Source organism: Trachinotus anak, unplaced genomic scaffold (genome assembly GCF_046630095.1).
Source record: "Trachinotus anak isolate AG129_WGS33_773 ecotype Australia unplaced genomic scaffold, CSIRO_AGI_Tana_v1 ptg000028l, whole genome shotgun sequence".
NCBI classification, from domain to species: Eukaryota; Metazoa; Chordata; class Actinopteri; order Carangiformes; family Carangidae; genus Trachinotus; species Trachinotus anak.
This window is the reverse complement of record NW_027273879.1, coordinates 6,679,093-6,697,936: the sequence shown is the minus strand read 5'-3', so window position 1 is coordinate 6,697,936 and position 18,844 is coordinate 6,679,093. Positions and strand designations below refer to the sequence as shown.

At 41.0% G+C, this 18,844-nt stretch overlaps 2 protein-coding genes across 4 annotated transcripts in view; both read left to right on the top strand.

Annotated features, from left to right (window-relative positions):
- ptpn13 (protein tyrosine phosphatase non-receptor type 13) overlaps positions 1-10,858 on the top strand; it is a 44,311-nt gene extending 33,453 nt beyond the window's left edge. The window contains exons 23-49 of one of the 3 annotated variants that reach the window (XM_071465534.1): positions 47-178; positions 320-804; positions 1,255-1,371; positions 2,663-2,756; positions 2,868-2,953; positions 3,050-3,224; positions 4,122-4,336; positions 4,451-4,549; positions 4,656-5,038; positions 5,134-5,293; positions 5,446-5,601; positions 5,884-6,055; positions 6,215-6,425; positions 6,588-6,673; positions 6,762-6,823; positions 7,148-7,303; positions 7,643-7,808; positions 7,905-7,991; positions 8,129-8,235; positions 8,326-8,381; positions 8,480-8,577; positions 8,871-9,019; positions 9,104-9,194; positions 9,345-9,682; positions 9,764-9,979; positions 10,094-10,156; positions 10,245-10,858. In XM_071465534.1, coding sequence (XP_071321635.1) covers positions 47-178; positions 320-804; positions 1,255-1,371; positions 2,663-2,756; positions 2,868-2,953; positions 3,050-3,224; positions 4,122-4,336; positions 4,451-4,549; positions 4,656-5,038; positions 5,134-5,293; positions 5,446-5,601; positions 5,884-6,055; positions 6,215-6,425; positions 6,588-6,673; positions 6,762-6,823; positions 7,148-7,303; positions 7,643-7,808; positions 7,905-7,991; positions 8,129-8,235; positions 8,326-8,381; positions 8,480-8,577; positions 8,871-9,019; positions 9,104-9,194; positions 9,345-9,682; positions 9,764-9,979; positions 10,094-10,156; positions 10,245-10,322 — 4,238 coding nt within the window. In that variant the 3' untranslated portion in view covers positions 10,323-10,858. Of the gene's footprint in view, positions 1-46; positions 179-319; positions 805-1,254; positions 1,387-2,662; positions 2,757-2,867; positions 2,954-3,049; positions 3,225-4,121; positions 4,337-4,450; positions 4,550-4,655; positions 5,039-5,133; positions 5,294-5,445; positions 5,602-5,883; positions 6,056-6,214; positions 6,426-6,587; positions 6,674-6,761; positions 6,824-7,147; positions 7,304-7,642; positions 7,809-7,904; positions 7,992-8,128; positions 8,236-8,325; positions 8,382-8,479; positions 8,578-8,870; positions 9,020-9,103; positions 9,195-9,344; positions 9,683-9,763; positions 9,980-10,093; positions 10,157-10,244 lie in introns of all 3 variants that reach the window. The other 2 variants (XM_071465533.1, XM_071465535.1) reach the window with 2 other exon arrangements.
- Positions 10,859-12,215: 1,357 nt separating this feature from the next.
- sdad1 (SDA1 domain containing 1) lies at positions 12,216-17,997 on the top strand. The gene is made up of 22 exons (XM_071465536.1): positions 12,216-12,437; positions 12,525-12,629; positions 12,740-12,838; positions 12,926-13,036; positions 13,348-13,419; positions 13,548-13,648; positions 13,747-13,804; positions 13,912-13,986; positions 14,108-14,209; positions 14,323-14,392; positions 14,504-14,607; positions 14,882-14,939; positions 15,021-15,079; positions 15,173-15,249; positions 15,415-15,512; positions 15,624-15,700; positions 16,013-16,142; positions 16,281-16,381; positions 16,480-16,670; positions 16,843-16,927; positions 17,491-17,652; positions 17,771-17,997. Exons 1-22 carry the CDS (start codon positions 12,348-12,350, stop codon positions 17,816-17,818), a joined length of 2,073 nt encoding a protein of 690 aa, XP_071321637.1. The 5' UTR covers positions 12,216-12,347; the 3' UTR covers positions 17,819-17,997.
- Positions 17,998-18,844: the final 847 nt, after the last annotated feature.

The window sequence follows — 18,844 nt, the reverse complement described above, 5'->3', positions numbered from 1 at the left end:
CACCGGTTTATCTTCCATGTGAGTGACAGCTGTGATGTTGATGCAGGCGACCGGCTGATCTCTGTGAACGATGTAAACCTGGAGGGCCTCTCTCACGCCACCACGATTGATATCCTTCAAAATGCTCCTGATGACGTTACTCTGGTGGTGTCACAGCCCAAAGAGAGGCTCTACAAAGGTAAAAGCAGGAATTCATGTTTTGTGTTTTGCTCTTTGTCATATTTACTCATTGTTATCATGTATGGAGTTGACTGCTGGTGTTTTCTCCTAATTCTAGACCTGTAGACTAAAATCCCTGTTCTTATGTTTGTTTTGACAGACTCTTCCTCAGGCTATATCCCCTACCCAGCCAAGTCTTCATTGAAGGCACTTAATTCTGGCCAGAGACGAGAACTAGACTTTGATACCTCGTCAGAGGAGCATGTGAGAACAGGAAGCCCCACCCCTCCTCTCCACAGTGCTGGCACACTGTCAGCTGCCTCCTCCCCTGTCCACCAGCACACCAGCCTCAATTCTCAGGACTCCAGGACAAGCAGTGTCACTAAAATCAGCCAACCCCCTGTTAATGGAGTTCAGCAGTGCCTAGAAAGAGCTACAGCTGCTGCTACAGCTGCAACCTCTGCCCCACATCATAGACCAGAAGCTAACATGGCTTTGGATCCTACGCCACCGGCTCTGCCACCCAAAACCAGAAAAGCAAAAGTGACAGAAGCTCCCAAAGTTTCAGAGCATTCTGACTGGGGGGATTCAGACATGGATGAGGAAACCTATTCCAGCAGTCAAGAGAAACTCAAGGTCAAAAAGGTGTGGCCTTTGTGTTGATGAATTCAATGGTGCAAATGGATTCTTTGCCTTTATACATCATCCCACGCAGTTTGTCTGCTCAGGAGATTTATGAGTCAAAACTCACAAAAGCTTTTTTTTTTTTTTTTAATCCTGATGGAGCAAATAAAAGTCAACCTTTGTTAATGGAGTAGGATAATAATGGATCTTCCACAGACAAGCATTACACATTACCTGTCACATGCTTGGCACAACTAACTGCCTGTTGTATATAATCTTTGCCCGTCATTGCATTTACAATGTCAATGCGAGGCAGTTTGCTACCCGAACATTGCATGTCATTGCCTGATATATCTGCTCATTTCTTCTCAGCATTACCCCGTTCAGCTTCCTCACCCCTCCTTTCCCTTTTTCTTTCTGCATGTCCTAGCTTGTGATAATTCAACTTAATACCCTGTTCTCTGTTTGCAGGAATACATCAAGGAAAATTTAAATGGTAATGCCCCAGGGGTCAATAGTCTCCGTCCAGGAGAACTATTTGACATTGAGCTGTCCAAAAAAGACAGCAGCCTGGGCATAAGTGTCACGGTACTGTTCGGCAAGGTTTTCACCCTCTCTTTGTTTTGCCCCCTTTCCCCTCCTCATTTTGTCACTGTTGTCTGTGTGTGTTGTATATGTTGCTTGGTCTGGTTTGCTTTCATAATGTTGTGTGTTGTCAAATCTAGAAGCTCTTGTGGGATTATTGTCCACCAAACTAATTTTGCATCTTGCCTTTTATGTTCCTAATCAATAAGGATTAAAAAAATAAACTCACAAAGTCTCTTTAGACCATAAACAGATTTAAACAGCATCAGTTAGTGAGCTTTCTTGTGGCTGCCACTGATTGTAGAGAGATTAACTGGAGCGCCACTAATATAATTTTTTTTTAATGGATTTTCAACACCTTATTGATTGGCATGGGTTCATAACACTCAATAACAAATCTTGTCTTCAGACCAGGATTGCTGTCAAATATTTGTGTTCAGAATAATAACTGATTGAGTGGTGTCTCGCATAAGCACTACAAACACTGACATTCACCTTCATTAAACCCATCATCAAGATCATCATAACTAAACGGGCACTGACTAGAAATTCACATGGTATCTTATCATTTAGATTTAACCTCAGTTATCTTGTCAATAACATCCCAGTGGAGGATTTTTTTTTCATTTACATCTAAATCATAATTGTGAAATGATAAATACTTTGTTTAACTGTTGCATTAGGAATCATTTGAAAATTCAACCAAGGCACAAGAGAAAATAACCATATTGGTTGACAACAAGGCAAAAAAGGAAAATTATGGTTCACAGCTTTTGAGGATGTATGTGAATATTATTTTAGCATCATTACAAAGTAACTCTGAGTAACAACTGTTAGTAACAGTGAAACATTTTTAACCATATTTGAGCCTCTTGTCCTCTTAAAGCAGCAGGGCGGTCAGAGTGAGTGGGAGACAAGGAAAGAAAATTAGCTGCTGAAAACATAAACACAGCACCTACACGACCTCAATCTGAGTCTGTGATTGTGTGCTGTTCACATGGGTAAACCTCAATCTAACTAAACCCTGTCACCAAACTACAGCATTATCCTCCCGGGAAGATGCTTTCAGATACTTCTTTTGTGAAGTTTGTTTGATATTTTCTTTATAATAATTGCAAAATATAATGTACCTAGTAAACCAAAATTCTACTCCTGAACCTACAGTACAGACAAAGACTTTATCATTTAGCAAATGAAAAAAAACCTCCACACCTCCCATCAGCACCCATAGAAAATACAGCGTGAACTATTTTCTCTTTGGCCGACCAGACTAAGAGTTGTGTTCGTTTCTTAGGGTGGAGTCAACACAACCGTTCGACATGGAGGCATCTACGTCAAAGCCATTATACCAAAAGGTGCAGCAGAGCTTGATGGAAGGATACAGAAAGGTAACACTGATGTTATAAATAATGATTAGAGTTAGAATTACTGAAACAAGGAAGAATGTTTGTCTTCATATGTTTACACTCTCTTTGTGTTTTAACCACTCTTATGCTCAGGTGACCGTGTGGTGGCCGTCAATGGAAAAAGTCTGGAGGGGGCCACTCATCAGCAAGCAGTAGAGGTTCTCAGAGACACTGGGCAGGTGAGGCATGACATTTACCACGAGCACCTTCCTGACAGGCTGTTCAGTTGCCAGCGGCTGGCAAGTAACACTTAAGCGAATCATTTCCCCCCTCAGACGGTACACTTGTTGTTGGAGAAGGGTCACCCGCCTGCAGACAGCATCCATGCTCCCGTCACACCTCAGTGCACGCCACCGTGTGCTGGCAGCGGCAGAGAAAAAAACCAGACCAAGAACAAAGAGCAGCCACGAGAGGTCAAAGAGAAACCAGAGTACAGCTTCGTTACACAAGGTGAGGCGACAAAATGCTACACAATTAAAAATTCTTAAGCATATTGGGTTGCATAACTGCTCTTTCCTTACACCCTGAGTCCAACTAGTCCTGTATAAAGTCCACAAGGATGGTAATGAAAAGTAAGCAGTAAAACGCTGATTATTTAGCTCTATATTCTCTAACAGTTTGACACTAAGACTCTTTGTCCTCTACAAACAAAGTAACTTACTGTTGGTAATTTCATTTCAAAGAAAATGAGCATGTGTGTACAGCCCATTAGCAGCACACTGCTGCCTATTTAGAGCTCAGTATCTGGTCTGCTTTCCTGGAACTGGTCATTTTTGTTCTGTTGGTGATGAGCAGCCACAGCATCTACAAGTATCTGCCTCCTACTTCCAGTTATTCTAGCAGTATTTATGTAAATGTGTCTGTATTAAATGTGAACTATACTACAACAGTGTTGTTTTGTGAGAGATTGTCACAGTGAGAGATTGTCTTTCTTGTGTGAAACACCACAACTGATTGAATAGAAAACAGAACGGTAATATTAGTAATGGTTGTTGCACCATCCCTGTTTCTCTGGAAAGAATAATTATTCATGTCAGCAGATGCCACAATTTAAGAGAAGGAAACCAGCGTAGTGTATTCATAGGTGTTAATATACTATCTGACATCAAAATCTAGTTTGAGCTCAAACTGCCTCTTAAGGAGCAGCCTCCATAATTAGTAGTTAGTTTTAGGAGCAAAGCCACCATGAGCTTGTATTTTATCCCTCCTACCATTCGTCCACCCACTGTCTATAACCTCTTATTCTGTGCAGGGTTGAGGAGGAGTTGAGCCTATCCCACACATTCACATTCACACTTTACTTACAGACAGTTGAGAGTGTCCGATGTCTGCCATTGTCCCTCACAGATAACTTGTTTGAGGTTTGTCTGCTGAAGAACACATCAGGGCTGGGCTTCAGTTTTAGTCGAGAGGAGAGCATCCCCGACGAATCCCCCGGCACCAGCATGGTGCGGGTTAAAAAGCTGTTTCCTGGGCAGCCAGCTGCGGAAAGCGGTCGCATTAACGTGGGTGATGTCATCCTGCGTGTCAATCAAACGCCCCTCAAAGGACTCTCGCAACATGTATGCAAGACATCTCAATCTTCTGTGTCACAGCTTGATATAAATGTAAATAAAGTTGTGTGATACCATAATTTATTTGGAATTGTGTGCGTCTCCTATGATGTGTCCACACAGGAGGTGATTTCAGCCTTGCGAGGAACAGGACAGGAGGTCACTCTGCTCCTCTGTAGACCAGAACACGGTATTCTTCCTGAGATGGACACTTCAGCTTTGGTGAGTCACAAAATTATACCTTTTTTCATCCCTTATTACTATGTGGAACTTTCAAGCAACACTAGTTTCTAAAAACGTAATTCAAATGTAATTCATTTCTTCTCAGACGCCCATGCCGTCGCCCCGTAAGGAGCCATTGACCCAGGCAGAGCCCAGCCTGAACACAAGCAGAGCGACCTCTCCTCCAGCTCCACAGGCCAAGAGGACCCAGGGCCCTGTGGAGGACGCCCTGGAGAGGCTGCTGCTCAAAACCCCCGGCCGACAGAACAGCTACAGTGACAGCACAGATGGGGATGAGGAGGTGGAGGAAGCCTTCAGCCCGAGCACCCTGGAGCACAGCAGGCAAATGTGGGAGCGGAGTGTCTACCAGACCCCCAGCAGCAACCTGGGACTGGGACACTACGACAGCACTGGTCAACTGGACGACAACATGCACTCAGCCTTCTACTCCCCAAACCTGTCAATGACGAGATCAGACCTCAGCAAGAGGTGACTGATCAGTGTCAAAATAATGCTCATATCATCTGAATTAATTCTATTTTCTTATATCTCATATAAAATCGTTTTTGTGGTTGTTTTGACAGGCATCCTTCATCCCCCATGACAGCTGATCTGGAGTCATCCCCCCTGCCTATGGTGTCCTCCCCCTCTGCGCCAAGCCCAGATCCACTGCCTCCTCCACTGCCTCTGCCTTTAAACCTCACTATCTCCGGCAACGGACAGGACATGGAGGATTTTGTTCCGGTAAGGACTGAGGAAGGGAAGCTCTTGGAATAAACATCTGGTGATCTAAAAGTTTCCAAGAAGGGCTTCAACTACAGTGTGTGCTTGTGAATTTTAAAGGTTTATTTAGCCCAATACTTATTCCAGTAACTCAGATTCTCCTCTGTTGTCAGGAAGTTGAGCTAAAGGTCTCCTTGGTGAAGTCAGAAAAAGGCAGCTTGGGCTTCACTCTCACCAAAGGTAATGATCATGGCTGTTACATCCATGACATCGTCCAGGACCCAGCTAAAGGAGATGGAAGACTCAGGCCAGGGGACAGAATGATCATGGTACGAATTCATCTCAGATCCCTGATTCCAGTCTCAGCTGAGATGTTGCTGGTGCATTCACTCTATCTAACGAGTTCATATTTAATAAATAAATATTTATTGTGTTAATTAGAAACTATAGAAGTGTCTGTAGTCTTTATGCCAGGCTACATAGTTAGTGCATAGACATGAGAGTGGTATCAATCTTCTCACCTAACTCCCAAAGCCAAAAAAATCTCTTTTCCAAAATGTCAGACTACATATTTGAATCTACAATGAATCAGTTCTTTTTTCTATTCACAGGTGAACAACACAGATGTGAGCAATATGGGCCACACTGAAGTGGTCAATCTTGTGCGTGCTGCCCCTCGTGTAGTTGACTTGGTGGTGGGGAGGGTTCTGGAGGCTCCCAAGCCCCCCATTGAAGCCCACTTGCTGCCTGACATTTCTTTCAAGGGCAACCAAGAACCTCTGGGTAAGAAACAGCCCTTGTTGTGTGCTAAAACCTCCCTGTGGCATATCTGAAATGACTGCACCATATGTCGGTCGGTCTTGCAAACCTCCCCAGATGCCGAATTAGGATTTAATGCTCGAAGTCACATGTGAATTGTTGTTCTCCCCTTTCATTCCCCAGGTTTGATACTGGACGGTGGTAGTGACAGTGTGTATGGAGTCTTGTTTGTGAGAGACATCCTGCCAGACACTTTGGCCTACGAGGAGGGCAGCCTGAGACCACTTGATTTAATCCACTACATCAGCGGCGCTCCCACTCAGGACCTGACTCTGAGTGAGAACACGAGACTGTTGGAGCTCTCCCTCGACAACCTCACGCTCAAGGCCACGAGGTAGTCTCCACTAACACAGAGTGACACATGTAGCCTGAATGGAATTTTTCATGCTGAGTCAGTGTTGATTTTTCATCTTAATGGCATTACAGATGGTTATTTTTAGCTCAAGATACTGTATAATAACATTAACTGTTCTTCTTTTTTCCTTCTGACTCAAAGAGATGGAAAGCCTGTTTTTCCTGGGCAGAAAAGTGTCTCTTTTCTCAACAACAACATTAGCCCCAAGGTTTCATCCAGCATGAATGGTATGTTTCACCCCATAAAAGTGCCACCTGTGACAATTTTATTTGTGTTTTATTTTGCATATAACTGCAACACTGTTTTCTGTTTAAGGGTTTCTTAAAGGAGAAGATCCAAGAGATACAGAGAGTCTCGCAGCACTTTGTCCTTCAGACGTAAGTTTAAAGAAACAAGTGATTACTTTCATGCTACATATTTCTTCTGCTCCATGTTTTGTTAACAAGCTAAAATAGAAATTTCTTCTGTCACGTTTATTGTTATTTCTGTGCACGGCTAGAAAAGCGGCAAAGGATTCCAGTGATTAGCAGCTGTGCTGTTAACGGAGATAAATATTAATGCAGATAAATATTCTTATCGCATTAGTATTGTCATCATTATCATCAAAAGCTTGACTGTTGCCATAAAGCTCTTGTCTGCTCACATCTGTTGCTTGGTTTTGAATCCTGAATTAAAGGTGTGTTTGTTCACTGAATATGCAGGAGGAGATCATGAAGCTGGATCTGGAGAAGCCGCAGTCTGGAGGTCTGGGTTTCTCAGTGATCGGAGGGGAAAGGGGCATTTTTGTCAAATCCATCACACCGGGAGGAGTAGCAGAGTCCACAGGCAAGCTGCAAGTGGGAGACAGGCTGCTGAAAGTGAGTGCTGTTTGACATTTGCTGCTGAGAGTTTAAGATCATATTAATGAATGTACTTTTATTAAACAAGATTAATAGAGATTTAATCAATATCATCCTTGTTAAATGTCTGGTATGTACTGCCTCTGCCCACACTATGAACTTATTAGATCAGATGGAGAAATAAAACCTCTACTGTGTATTGTTACATGTGTATGTTTTATTGTTTGTGCTAAAATGCTGCCCCACATGTATTGAATACTATAAACTGTAATAAACTAAGCGTCTCTGGATGTTCTGAGACAATACACAGCCCTCTCTGAAAGCTTTTAATTATGACTGTCTGACTTTTTCTTGCAGGTGAATGAAGAGCTAATGACAGGTGTGTCCCACACCAAAGCTGTCACCACCATCCGTAAAGCTAAAGGCCTGGTACATCTCATAGTGTCCAGACCTCCAGACCAGAACCGAAACACTTACCTCGCCTATCTACCCATCCACTCTGACAAGTGCAATGGAAACACAGGTACCAGCGACAATCCAAAATATGAGATTTTTAAAATGTTTTTTCCCACTTGAAAAATTTCTAAAGATTGAACTGTATCTACCTTGTTGCTTTCAGATCTGAGTGAGGACAGTGGAGTGAAGACAAAGATGTGTACTCCCCATAACGAGCTGAATGCAGGAAAGCCTCCCATACCACCAATAGGTAGGGCACACACTACCGGCTAGAAAGGCAGTTGAACAATATTGAATGTTGTGTAATTGTACTAACAAAATGAAGTAATTTGTGAATCAAAATAATTATAAACTTTACAAACTAGTCTACATTTCCTTGTTCAACAGACTATGAGGATGGTCCACTAGAGCGGCAAAGAGAGACGGAGCACAGCGCTGAATTTTCTGAGGACACAGATTGTGATGGCTCTTCTTTACCTGAAGACTCTCCTGAGGTGCAAATCAAACCCACCAGACTACAAAAACTACACACTGGTTATATCAGATTTTTAAAAAATGTTTTGTTTATCATTTTTACATAATAGAGTTCCAGAAAAGTGGAGTGGCACGAGGAGAGTGTTGACGATCCAAGGAGTGAAAAGTAAGATTTTGCATTTTGATTGTATAACTACATAACTATACATTTAGGGTTATGAATATATTCACATTTATCTATTGTGTATGTTTTCAAATCAACAGCTATCTGCAGATGAGCGCTGGACAGCCAGAGGAAGATGAAATCACATGGGGAAGCGATGAACTGCCAATTGAGAACATGAACTCCAAATCAAGAGAGGGTAAAACCGACTTTCTCTGAACTTTGATGTTGATCCCTCAAGGGAAATTAAAATGACATGTTATAGGGGAGGGAGGCAGATGAGATCTAGATTTCACAAATCAGTTACTCCATGGGTCATATACAGACCAGCTCTTCTTTTCCACCATAGTGCCAGTATTTATAGGGCTGGGTGTAGTAAATATATGTTAAGTATATATATATTAAATTTCATATTTCTCATAATATACTAACAAAACATTTTCGGGCCATTACTTTTGTCATTTTATATTCCTTCATTTTATTTCCCTCCAGATGGGCCAATCATCACAGAGGACGAGCTGACCTCTTTGCCCCTCGTCAAAGTGGTCCCTGATGGCCAGTACACAGGACCGAAGCTCAACACTGTGGTGCGCATGATGAGGGGGCTTTTGGAGCAGAAAGTCCCGCTGCAGGAGTTTGAAGTAAGAGTCTGCTTTGAATTGCAATGTCTGCGAACTGATTATAATTCATTTGATTTTAATGAACATCTGGTTTTTCCATGACAGAATCTTCAAAATCTCCAGCCACTGGACGACTGTTTAATAGGGCAGACGAAGGAGAACAAGAAGAAGAATCGCTACAAGAACATCGTGCCCTGTAAGAAAAGTCACAGATGTGTTTACTCATATTTGTATTATTATGCAAAACTTAAAAGCTTTTTCAGTAAATTTCACTAAATCCAAAGCTGGATATTTAAAATGTTTGGCTTGATTTCAAATATGATTTTAATGCACATATCTCTTCTAGTTGACACAACTCGAGTCATGCTGGGCAAAGATGGGGGCTACATCAACGCCAACTTCATCAACATGCCAGTGAAGGATGAGAACTTCATGTACATTGCCTGCCAGGGACCCTTACCCACCACTCTGGGTGACTTTTGGCAAATGGTGTGGGAGCAAAAGTCTAACGTGATCGCCATGATGACCCAGGAAGTCGAGGGCGGCAAAGTGAAATGTCAGCGGTACTGGCCAGACACACCGAGGACAGCAGAGATGGTGGACGACCGGTTACAGATCATGCTGATCAAAGACCAGTATCTGGACCACTTTGTCATCCGACTAATTGAAGTCAAAGATGTTCAGGTAAGTTTATGTATAGATTTCTCATTTTCTCATAATAATTCAGACATTTATACACTTCACTCATTCACATTCCCTCCTCAGACTAATGAAGTCCAGCGTGTTACTCATCTGAACTACACGGGATGGCCCGACCACGGAACGCCCTCACAACCCGAGCAGCTGCTCACCTTTATTTCCTACATGAGACACGTTCATCGGTCAGGACCGATAATCACACACTGCAGTGCAGGCATTGGTCGTTCGGGAACCCTCATCTGTATAGACGTGGTTCTGGGTCTCATCAGTAAAGATGCTGATGTAAGTTTTATCTTCTTTACTGTACAGTTTGTTAATAAGGAAGCTTCTATTCTTCTTTGTTTTGTTCAGGATGATTAAAATCTAATTAACTTTTTTTTTTTTTTTTTTTTGTAGTTTGATATTTCAGATGTTGTAAGGAACATGAGACTTCAGAGACAGGGAATGGTCCAGACAGAGGTGATTTTTAATGTTTGCTTTTAGTATTAAGTACATTAACTGTTAACTCTTTAATTCACATGTTCTCATATCATCTTTTTTTTTACAGGACCAGTATATTTTCTGCTATCAAGTGATCCTCTATGTCCTCAGATGCCTTCAAGCAGAGGAAAACATCTCAGGATAGTAGAAACTACATATCGCCGTCGTGTAGAGGCTGGCTGACTGTTTCACAAGAGCAAAACAAAAATGCAGAGTTGACACAGGCAGAAATTGCCAAATTACACTACATGTTTTTAAGATGCCTTTAAAATATTCAGTTCCCTGAGAGTAAATCCTTTAAAGAAGTCTATATTTTTATGTCTGCTTTTTGAGTTCTCTCTGTCTTTGGCTGCTACTCCCTTTCAATGCATTTATGAGAACTGCTGATTGTATTTCCTATTGTCACCTACAAGAGAACACTAATGTTTTTTTTTTTTTTTTTTTCTTGGACATTCTAAAATAATTATGAAAGTGATCAATGATCTCATATTTTATGTGGGACAAAATTTTACCTGTGTATTTTGAATCCTATTTTGATGCTGGAACATGCCTTGACAGAATACTATGTCAGTATTTGCTTTGTAAATCTATTATACAGTACTTGCTCACTGCCTGAGGTAAATGATGAAATTAAAAGTGTACATATTCATCTCCTAAAAATTAAACTGGATACATTTTAAATGTTCTGTAGAGAGTTTCTTTTTTAAAAAAGAAGAATGCAGTATTTTCCATTTCTTTTGCCATTTTAGTGCATATCACCTTTTAGTTCAGTAAAAATATTAACCATATATACAGCTTTTCCAAGTGTGTTGACTAATAAAACCACTGAAAAGTATGAGCAAGAGAAGCTACAACCTGTGCACTTGATACAAGATTAGAAAGAGTGCTCAATGAAAAGTAAGCTACTTCTTTTTAACTTGAAAGTCATTAGTAATGCAATAATGAAGCTTATGATGTTGGATCTGTGTTGAGGCTGTCAGCTATAGTTCGTGATGATTTTGAACTGCATTATATATAGAAAGATGTTATTTTGTCAACCAGGTGATCGATCATCTTACAGTCTAGCAATTCCACAATCAACCACAAACTAGAACTGCATCGACAGTTCACCTTCACAATGTCTTTTTAGCCCTACTATTGCATTATTTTGGATATTTCACTGGTGCCCATGTTACCGTGTCTTTCCTCTGTATTTCATAATTTAACATAATCGTCCTGAATGAATGCAATAATGCAAATATTGTAGAAGAGAGGTAATGCAATAGAAATGGGTTGTCTTACACCAGTTCCACCACCAGGTGGGGCCAAAGTCCACTATCATATCACTGTAGTGTAGAAGTAATTGTGGAAACATTGACATGTGTCCAAACATTTTTCAGAATAGTTTTGGACCTTAGCAGCTGACTCAGTTATGCAAAATAAAGGTCTTATTGGTCAACATGTGGGATATCATTTGTTATGGTTACTGTTAAGGCCTGGTTTGCTGCAGAAAGCTGAAAGGTTGCACTGACATGCAAATTATGGGATTAGCATGTCAGTCAGTTAGATTTCCTGATGTCAACCCTGTTATTCAAGATCTAGAGTGAACAGTAATATGTAAATTTGACTTGATGTTCACATTTTCTCTTAAATTTACTCTTAATACCATAATAGCAGTAGAAATCAGTTTTGAGAAGAAGTTTAGAACTGGAACATAGAGTTGTGGGAAATAATAAATGTGCTTAAAAAAAAAAGAGGCATGAATGAAAAATAATGAATGATAAATGAAATAAATAAAATAATAAATAAACGTGGAAATATGAGGACAAATAACCGAATACAAAAGAGTAACTGTAAGCAAAAATACATATTTACGGGCAGGGACTAACACTAATAAATCCATGCATCTTTGTCTAATAATGTGGACCAAGGAGGCAAATGGAAAATTACAATGATAGAAGAAGACGGACGAGTGTTAAGAGTAACAAGTCAGGATCTAAACAACCAAACGCTGCAGGAAGAGAGGAAAATACAGGTCCCCTTTAATTCAAACGGAAGTGACGTTTCAACTTCTCAGCGCTGGCAAGATGGCAGCCTACACTTTGGCCACGCTTGCCTTGTAAAAAAACACGAGCTTTCAGTATTTATTTATTTTTTTTAATACAACATATTCACAGGATCATCTGACACCATGTCGGGACGACAAAACAACAAACTGCCGAACAACTTGCCGCAACTGCAGAATCTTATAAAAAGGGACCCGCAGTCTTACGTAGAGGAGGTAAGTGTTGTTAGCAGAGAGGTTGCTAAATGTATTAGCTTGCAGACTCGTTATTTTTTTTTTTGACTCTTCTTGCGTCTGCGACAGTTTCAACAGCAGTACCGACACTACCAGTCCAATGTACAGATCTTCAAACTGCAGCCGGACAAGCCGAACAAGGAGCTGGCGGACCTTGTCATGTTTCTGGCTCAGGTGACTTGTGCATTAAAATTTGTATCAAGTGAGCCTGTGTCATCCTGAGGAGTGATGTGTGTGTATAGAAAGAGAGGGAGCCTAATGGATGAACTCTTCTTGTCCCTCAGGTTGGGCACTGCTACCTGCAGCACCTGTCCACCTTCCCTCAGGAGCTGTCTGAGCTATTACTAAGTCACCACACAGTCCTGGAGTCAGACTTAAGAATGGTAAGACCATGTCAATACAGAGGCTGCTCATTTATCCATATTGAGTTTGTTGATATTCATGTAAGTGTTGTTGATATTCCTTGTCAGACCTTCTGCAAAGCGCTGATTCTTCTGAGGAATAAAGACCTGATCGACCCCGCTGGCCTCCTGGAGCTCTTCTTCGAGCTGCTGCGATGTCACGACAAACTGCTCAGGAAGGTTAGAGCATCCAGTCCTGAAGCAGCTGCAGCAGAGACATTCATTCATTCAAATAGCTCATGAGATTTTGTATAGTTGAAGTGTTTTTTGTGTGCATTAATATATAATTACATAGTTTTCAGTCTTTTTCATAGAGGAACCTAGTGGCAGTCACAGGGTGAATTTGTGGACAATTTATGCAACACGTTGCTTAAAATGTTTATTATTTGAATACGCACCATTTGGATTCATATTTAAAAGTTCAGTCGTTGTGTTCCTCTTCCGTCCATCTGACTTTGCTATTTCCTCTTCTTGCTTTTCTCTCCGCGCAGACACTGTACACACACATTGTTGCCGACATCAAAAACATAAATGCCAAGCACAAAAACAACAAGGTCAACACAGTAAGTACACACACACACACACACACACACACACGCGCCAGGTACTTCATGTCTGCGATGTTGTGTGATACAGCAGGTGAACATGGCCACCGCTCACTGTACCTGTGGTATGATGCTGTGTGTTTCAGACGTTGCAGAACTTCATGTACACCATGCTGAGAGACAGTAATCCCATCGCAGCGAAGATCTCTCTAGATGTGATGGCGGAGTTATACAAAAGAAACATATGGTGGGCGTCATGATTTATTCCCCAGATATTGTAGAGCTCAGGAGAATCTGTTTGTCATTTCTTTGACCTCATTGTCTTTTTTTTTGTTTGTGCCACAGGAATGATGCCAAAACAGTTAATGTTATTACAACAGCATGCTTCTCCAAGGTGACAAAGGTATGTTGTTGGTTTTTTTTTTTTTTTTTCACATGTACAACAATCATTTGTTTCCTATACTGACTAAATGGAAAACACATCTTCACCTGTATCTCCCCCTTCCTTAGATCCTCGTTGGGGGTCTTAAATTCTTCCTGGGCAAAGATGTAGATGAAAAGAATGACAGTGACTCAGAATCAGAGGCAAGTACCACAGACACAGTGAGACAGGATACTGTCTATCTGTGTCAGTCTAAAAGAGGATAGATAAACGTGGTTTCCATCTGTCAAGCTGCTCTGGTTAAGAATCAGTCTTGTCTTCCAGACAGAGGGACCATCAGCCCGAGACCTGAGGGTGAGATACTCCACGGGCAAGAAAACCTCCAAAAACAAGAAGAAGTTGGAAAAAGCAATGAAGGTCCTCAAGGTAACAGTGTTATATGTATCAACAGTGAATGCATCACTTGTTTTGTTACATTTATGTTCAGATAAACTGAGTTCATTGCTTTAATTCTCTGTTATCGTGTGCTCTCTGGGCAGAAACACAAGAAAAAGAAGAAACCAGAGGTGTTCAACTTTTCCGCCATTCACCTAATTCATGATCCCCAAGGTAGACGCACCTGTCCTCTCCACAACACCGCACAAAGAAGTTGTCTCAGGTCATTTTAGACTACGATTTACAAAACTGGTAACTATCAAATCTCACTTTTGTTTGGTAAAGATTTCTCAGAGAAACTGTTTAAACAGTTGGAAGACTCTAAAGAGCGCTTTGAGGTGAAGATCATGATGATGGAGCTCATATCCAGACTGGTTGGAATCCAAGAGGTAAAAGACTGGTTGCGTTTTTTGGACACACATTTTGATGACTCCAAAAATAAGATAAATAGATAAACAGACTCTAATGCAAAGACCAATGCAGCAAATTCCACCTAATAAAGCCGGTATGTGGTTTCATCTAGAAACTTTTACTGCTTTTCACTTTTTTGTTTAATCTATTATTTTAATAGCAAACAGAGATATAATGATGTGAAGCATAAACGAGATATGAGTAAATTATTTTATATCGAGTGTGATACTCAGTGCTCTTTTCCCTCAACAGCTCTTCCTCTTCAATTTCTATCCCTTCATCCAGAGGTTTCTTCAGCCCCATCAAAGAGGTAAAAAATATCATTAGAATTAAGTGAAAGTCTTTTGACTTGTGTTTATGGCAGATTTAAAACCATCTGTTGTCTTTGTAGAAGTGACAAAGATTCTGCTGTGTGCCGCCCAGGCTTCCCACCAGCTCGTCCCCCCTGACGTACGTCAAGAACCACAGTTTTGTTCAGTGATTCGACTTAACACAAGAGCTTCACTGGAACACTGTTAACACTGTTTATTCCCACTTGTGCAGGTCATTGAACCTGTGATCATGACCATCGCAAATAACTTTGTGACAGACAGAAACTCTGGGGAGGTCATGACCGTGGGGTAAGCAGCTGCTGTTTCCTTTCTGGTTACAGATATCCAAACTTTTATAGGATACTAGATAGATAAACAGGTTTAAACCAAAAATACACATCTATGCTTACAGCTACCATGTTCGGTGTTACTTTACTGTTCCATAGCAAAGCTTTCCTCTTCTCTGTGCTTCAGTATTAATGCCATCAAGGAGGTGGCAGCCCGCTGTCCGCTGGCCATCACCGAAGACCTACTGCAGGACCTGGCTCAGTACAAGACCCACAAAGACAAGAGTGAGTGACAGCCACTCTGCTTTTCTCACCGCTTTTTTTTTTTTTTTTTTTGGTCACAGATGTGTACGTGTATGTTCACATGCAACATGTTTGTGTTTGTACTTGCCCCAGATGTGATGATGTCCGCCAGGGGACTGATCCAGCTGTTCAGGAATCTTAATCCACAGATGCTGCACAAGAAAGACAGGGTGAGCTCACCGAATAAAGAATTTGACATCAGTCAGTATGTTTGTGTAATATACTGCTCTTTTTAAATAGAAGGATTTTAGACATGTACCTTAGGTATAATAATGTATTGTCCCTCATGCTTGACTGCTAGTGAGCTGTCATAATGAATCAATGCTGTATGAACTGTGTTATAAAAAACATTGGGCTCGTACATGTCAGGTTCTGTTTGTTTTCTTATCCATTTCAGAGGAAAGTGTTTGGACTAGACCCTAAACTCTAACAGTGACAAAGCTACATCTCTGTTTTTGTAAACCATGCTTCTTGTTGTCCAGGGGAGACCCACAGAGGCGTCAGCAGAGGCCAAGGTCAAAGACTACGGAGAGCTTGATGCGAAGGACTACATCCCTGGAGCTGAAGTCCTGGAGGTGGAGGAGGAGAACAAAGAGGGAGAGGAGGACGAAGGTCAGCAGCTAAGTTTTTATTGCATCCATAAAATCGGATTACATTGGCCGATTTTAATCTGCAAAGCAAAATCTGTCTTCTTAGATGACAGATGATCAACATTACACTAACAAACGTATTTTTCATGTTGTACAACAGACGGCTGGGAGAGCATCAGTACAAGCGATGACGATGACGATGAAGATGGAGAGTGGGTGGATGTCCACCACTCGTCTGACGAAGAAGACACAGAAGAAGTGGTGAGGGTTAAAAAATGCGTGGCCTTGATGAACCGCTGGAGGTGAATTATGCACGGTAACTTTGTTTTAACGGACGATCTTTTCTTGGTCGCGTAAAGGCCGAGAAGCTTCAGAGTATTCCAATCGAAGAGAGAAAAGCCAAGGCAGCGGCGGTCAGCGGCAGCAGGCTCCTCACTCAGGACGACTTCAAGAAGATCCGTCTGGTCCAGATGGCCAAGGAGGTCAACGCCGCGCCAGGCAAGGGCCAGAAGAGGAAAAATGTGGACAGTGACGATGAGGGTGACAACAGGTGAGGAAGATATTTGAACACAGAGTGTAAAGAGTAAATCACTTGCAAACATTTGTCTTCAGAATATGTTAAGAGAAACAGATTTCATATTCCTTGAAATAAGAGTCTAATTACTATTCTTTAGTTTGGCGACAAAGAGATAATTATACTGAGGCTTTTATTTTTCTTTCAGAGGGGAGCTGCTGACTTTGAGGAATATTGAGAAACTGCATAAGAAACCCAAAGCAGACAAGGAAACTCGCCTGGCAACAGCAATGGTAAAACCTGGAGTTAGCTGTTGGGTGAATTGGGGCACCTCGGTGGCTCACCTGTTGGAGGGCTTGGTCCTGGCCGCAGCCTGGCCCGGAGTTCAAGTCCACCCGAATTAAAGTATTCCTAGATTTACTTGTCCAGTGAAATCATGGTTGTTTAACACAGCTGTGACACTGGTAGAAAGTCATTCATGGGCAGTTTGTATATCATGTCAGTGTATGATGATGTGTAGGTCTGCAGTAATCAGCGTAGCCTGCCAGTTATTTTTTTGATAAGTCCTTTGGCCTAAAAAATGTCAGAGAATGCAGAAAGAAATGCAGATAACATATTCTAAAAGCTCATATGACATATTCACAATACTTGTCTGACAGTCCAAAACCCAAAGAAATGCATTTTACTGTCACTGAATACTGTGACAACCAGCAAATATTCACATTATTCACAAGCTGAAACTAGATCGTTTTTGCATTTGTATTTTTATTATTCAAGTAGTTGTTAGCCAGTTGTTAACCATGTGATGAATTGACTAATTATGTCAGGTCTAAATGATACATTTTAATTTTTCTAGGCGGGACGGACCGACCGGAAGGAGTTTATCAAGAAGCGAACCAAGCTGAACCCACACGCCAGCACCAGCAACAAGGAGAAGAGGAGGACGAAGAACTTCATGATGATGAGACACAGTCAGAACGTGAGGACCAAGGGCAAACGCTCCTTCAGAGAGAAACAGGTAAGTCACGTCCATCAGAAACATATGTCAGAATAAGCCGCTCTTCTCGACCCTGGATGAATTGATTTGCACTGTATCTTTGCATTTCAACTCAAAGTATTTTGTGTTTCTTATCCAGCTTGCTCTACGAGATGCACTCCTTAAAAAGAGGAAGCAGCACAAGTAGGAAACGTGGAGATAATGCTGGCCGTCCGATGGCCATCACAAACCTGATCTTTGACTATGTCAAATAATATTATACATCCGTCAAGTGACCTGTAAAACATTAGCTTATTTGTTTTATTTTCAGTGGATGAACTGCATGGATTTACATTGTTCTGAAATAAATCATCTTTGATAATTGTGTGAATGTGGTTTTTAATTGAGTATGGGTTTATTCAGTTATTTGTATTTCACTAAGTCTTCATCTCTTTGTCTTTTGTGTTTATGCTGAAACTCTCAGTCCCTCTTACTACTACTTCTCTTTTTCCAGTTGGTAAATGTCCTCCACTGAAAGAGAGCATACACTTTTGCTTTTAAATTGTATGAATTTATGCTTTTTTTTTTTTTTTTTTTACCATGTCTTTATTCTGATCTCATTCCATATAAAAACTAATCAAGTATAAGTATAAAATCACTCCACAATAATGACTTGATTCCAATATTTCAGCTTGGTATTTACAAGCTACAGCAGAAATATGCAGACACTGCACTGATGTACAGTAAATAGAACTCAATCAGGATGTGAAGATGGTGTTAATGTATAATTTCAAGACTTTATTGGCCAATATAGTTGTATAACAATGGTAATTACAGTCTAACATTTCCTTACTTTGCACATTACTCTCTTGTTTAATGCCTTACTTTGCACATGCCACTGGTATTTACCAAAACCTGTTCAGTGAGGCAGAAAAATTAAGACAAAATAAACCGAGTCTGAACCACAGTTTTATTTATCAGCTGAAGAATGTGGCACTTTGTGGTGTGTCTGTCTGCTGTAACTTGGTTTAATTGCAGAATTTGTAAGAGTGCACTTGATGTTATGAGACATCTCAGAGAGAAGAGACAGGTGTCTGTTGATCATTTATTTTTGCTTTGGGTTAGGGAAGCAGTAACACAGTTAGCAGGTTACTTAACCTTCATTAGACCCTACATGTCCAGTGGTGGAAGAAATGAATTCGTAACTTAAGTAAAAGTGCTGCTACTACCGCCC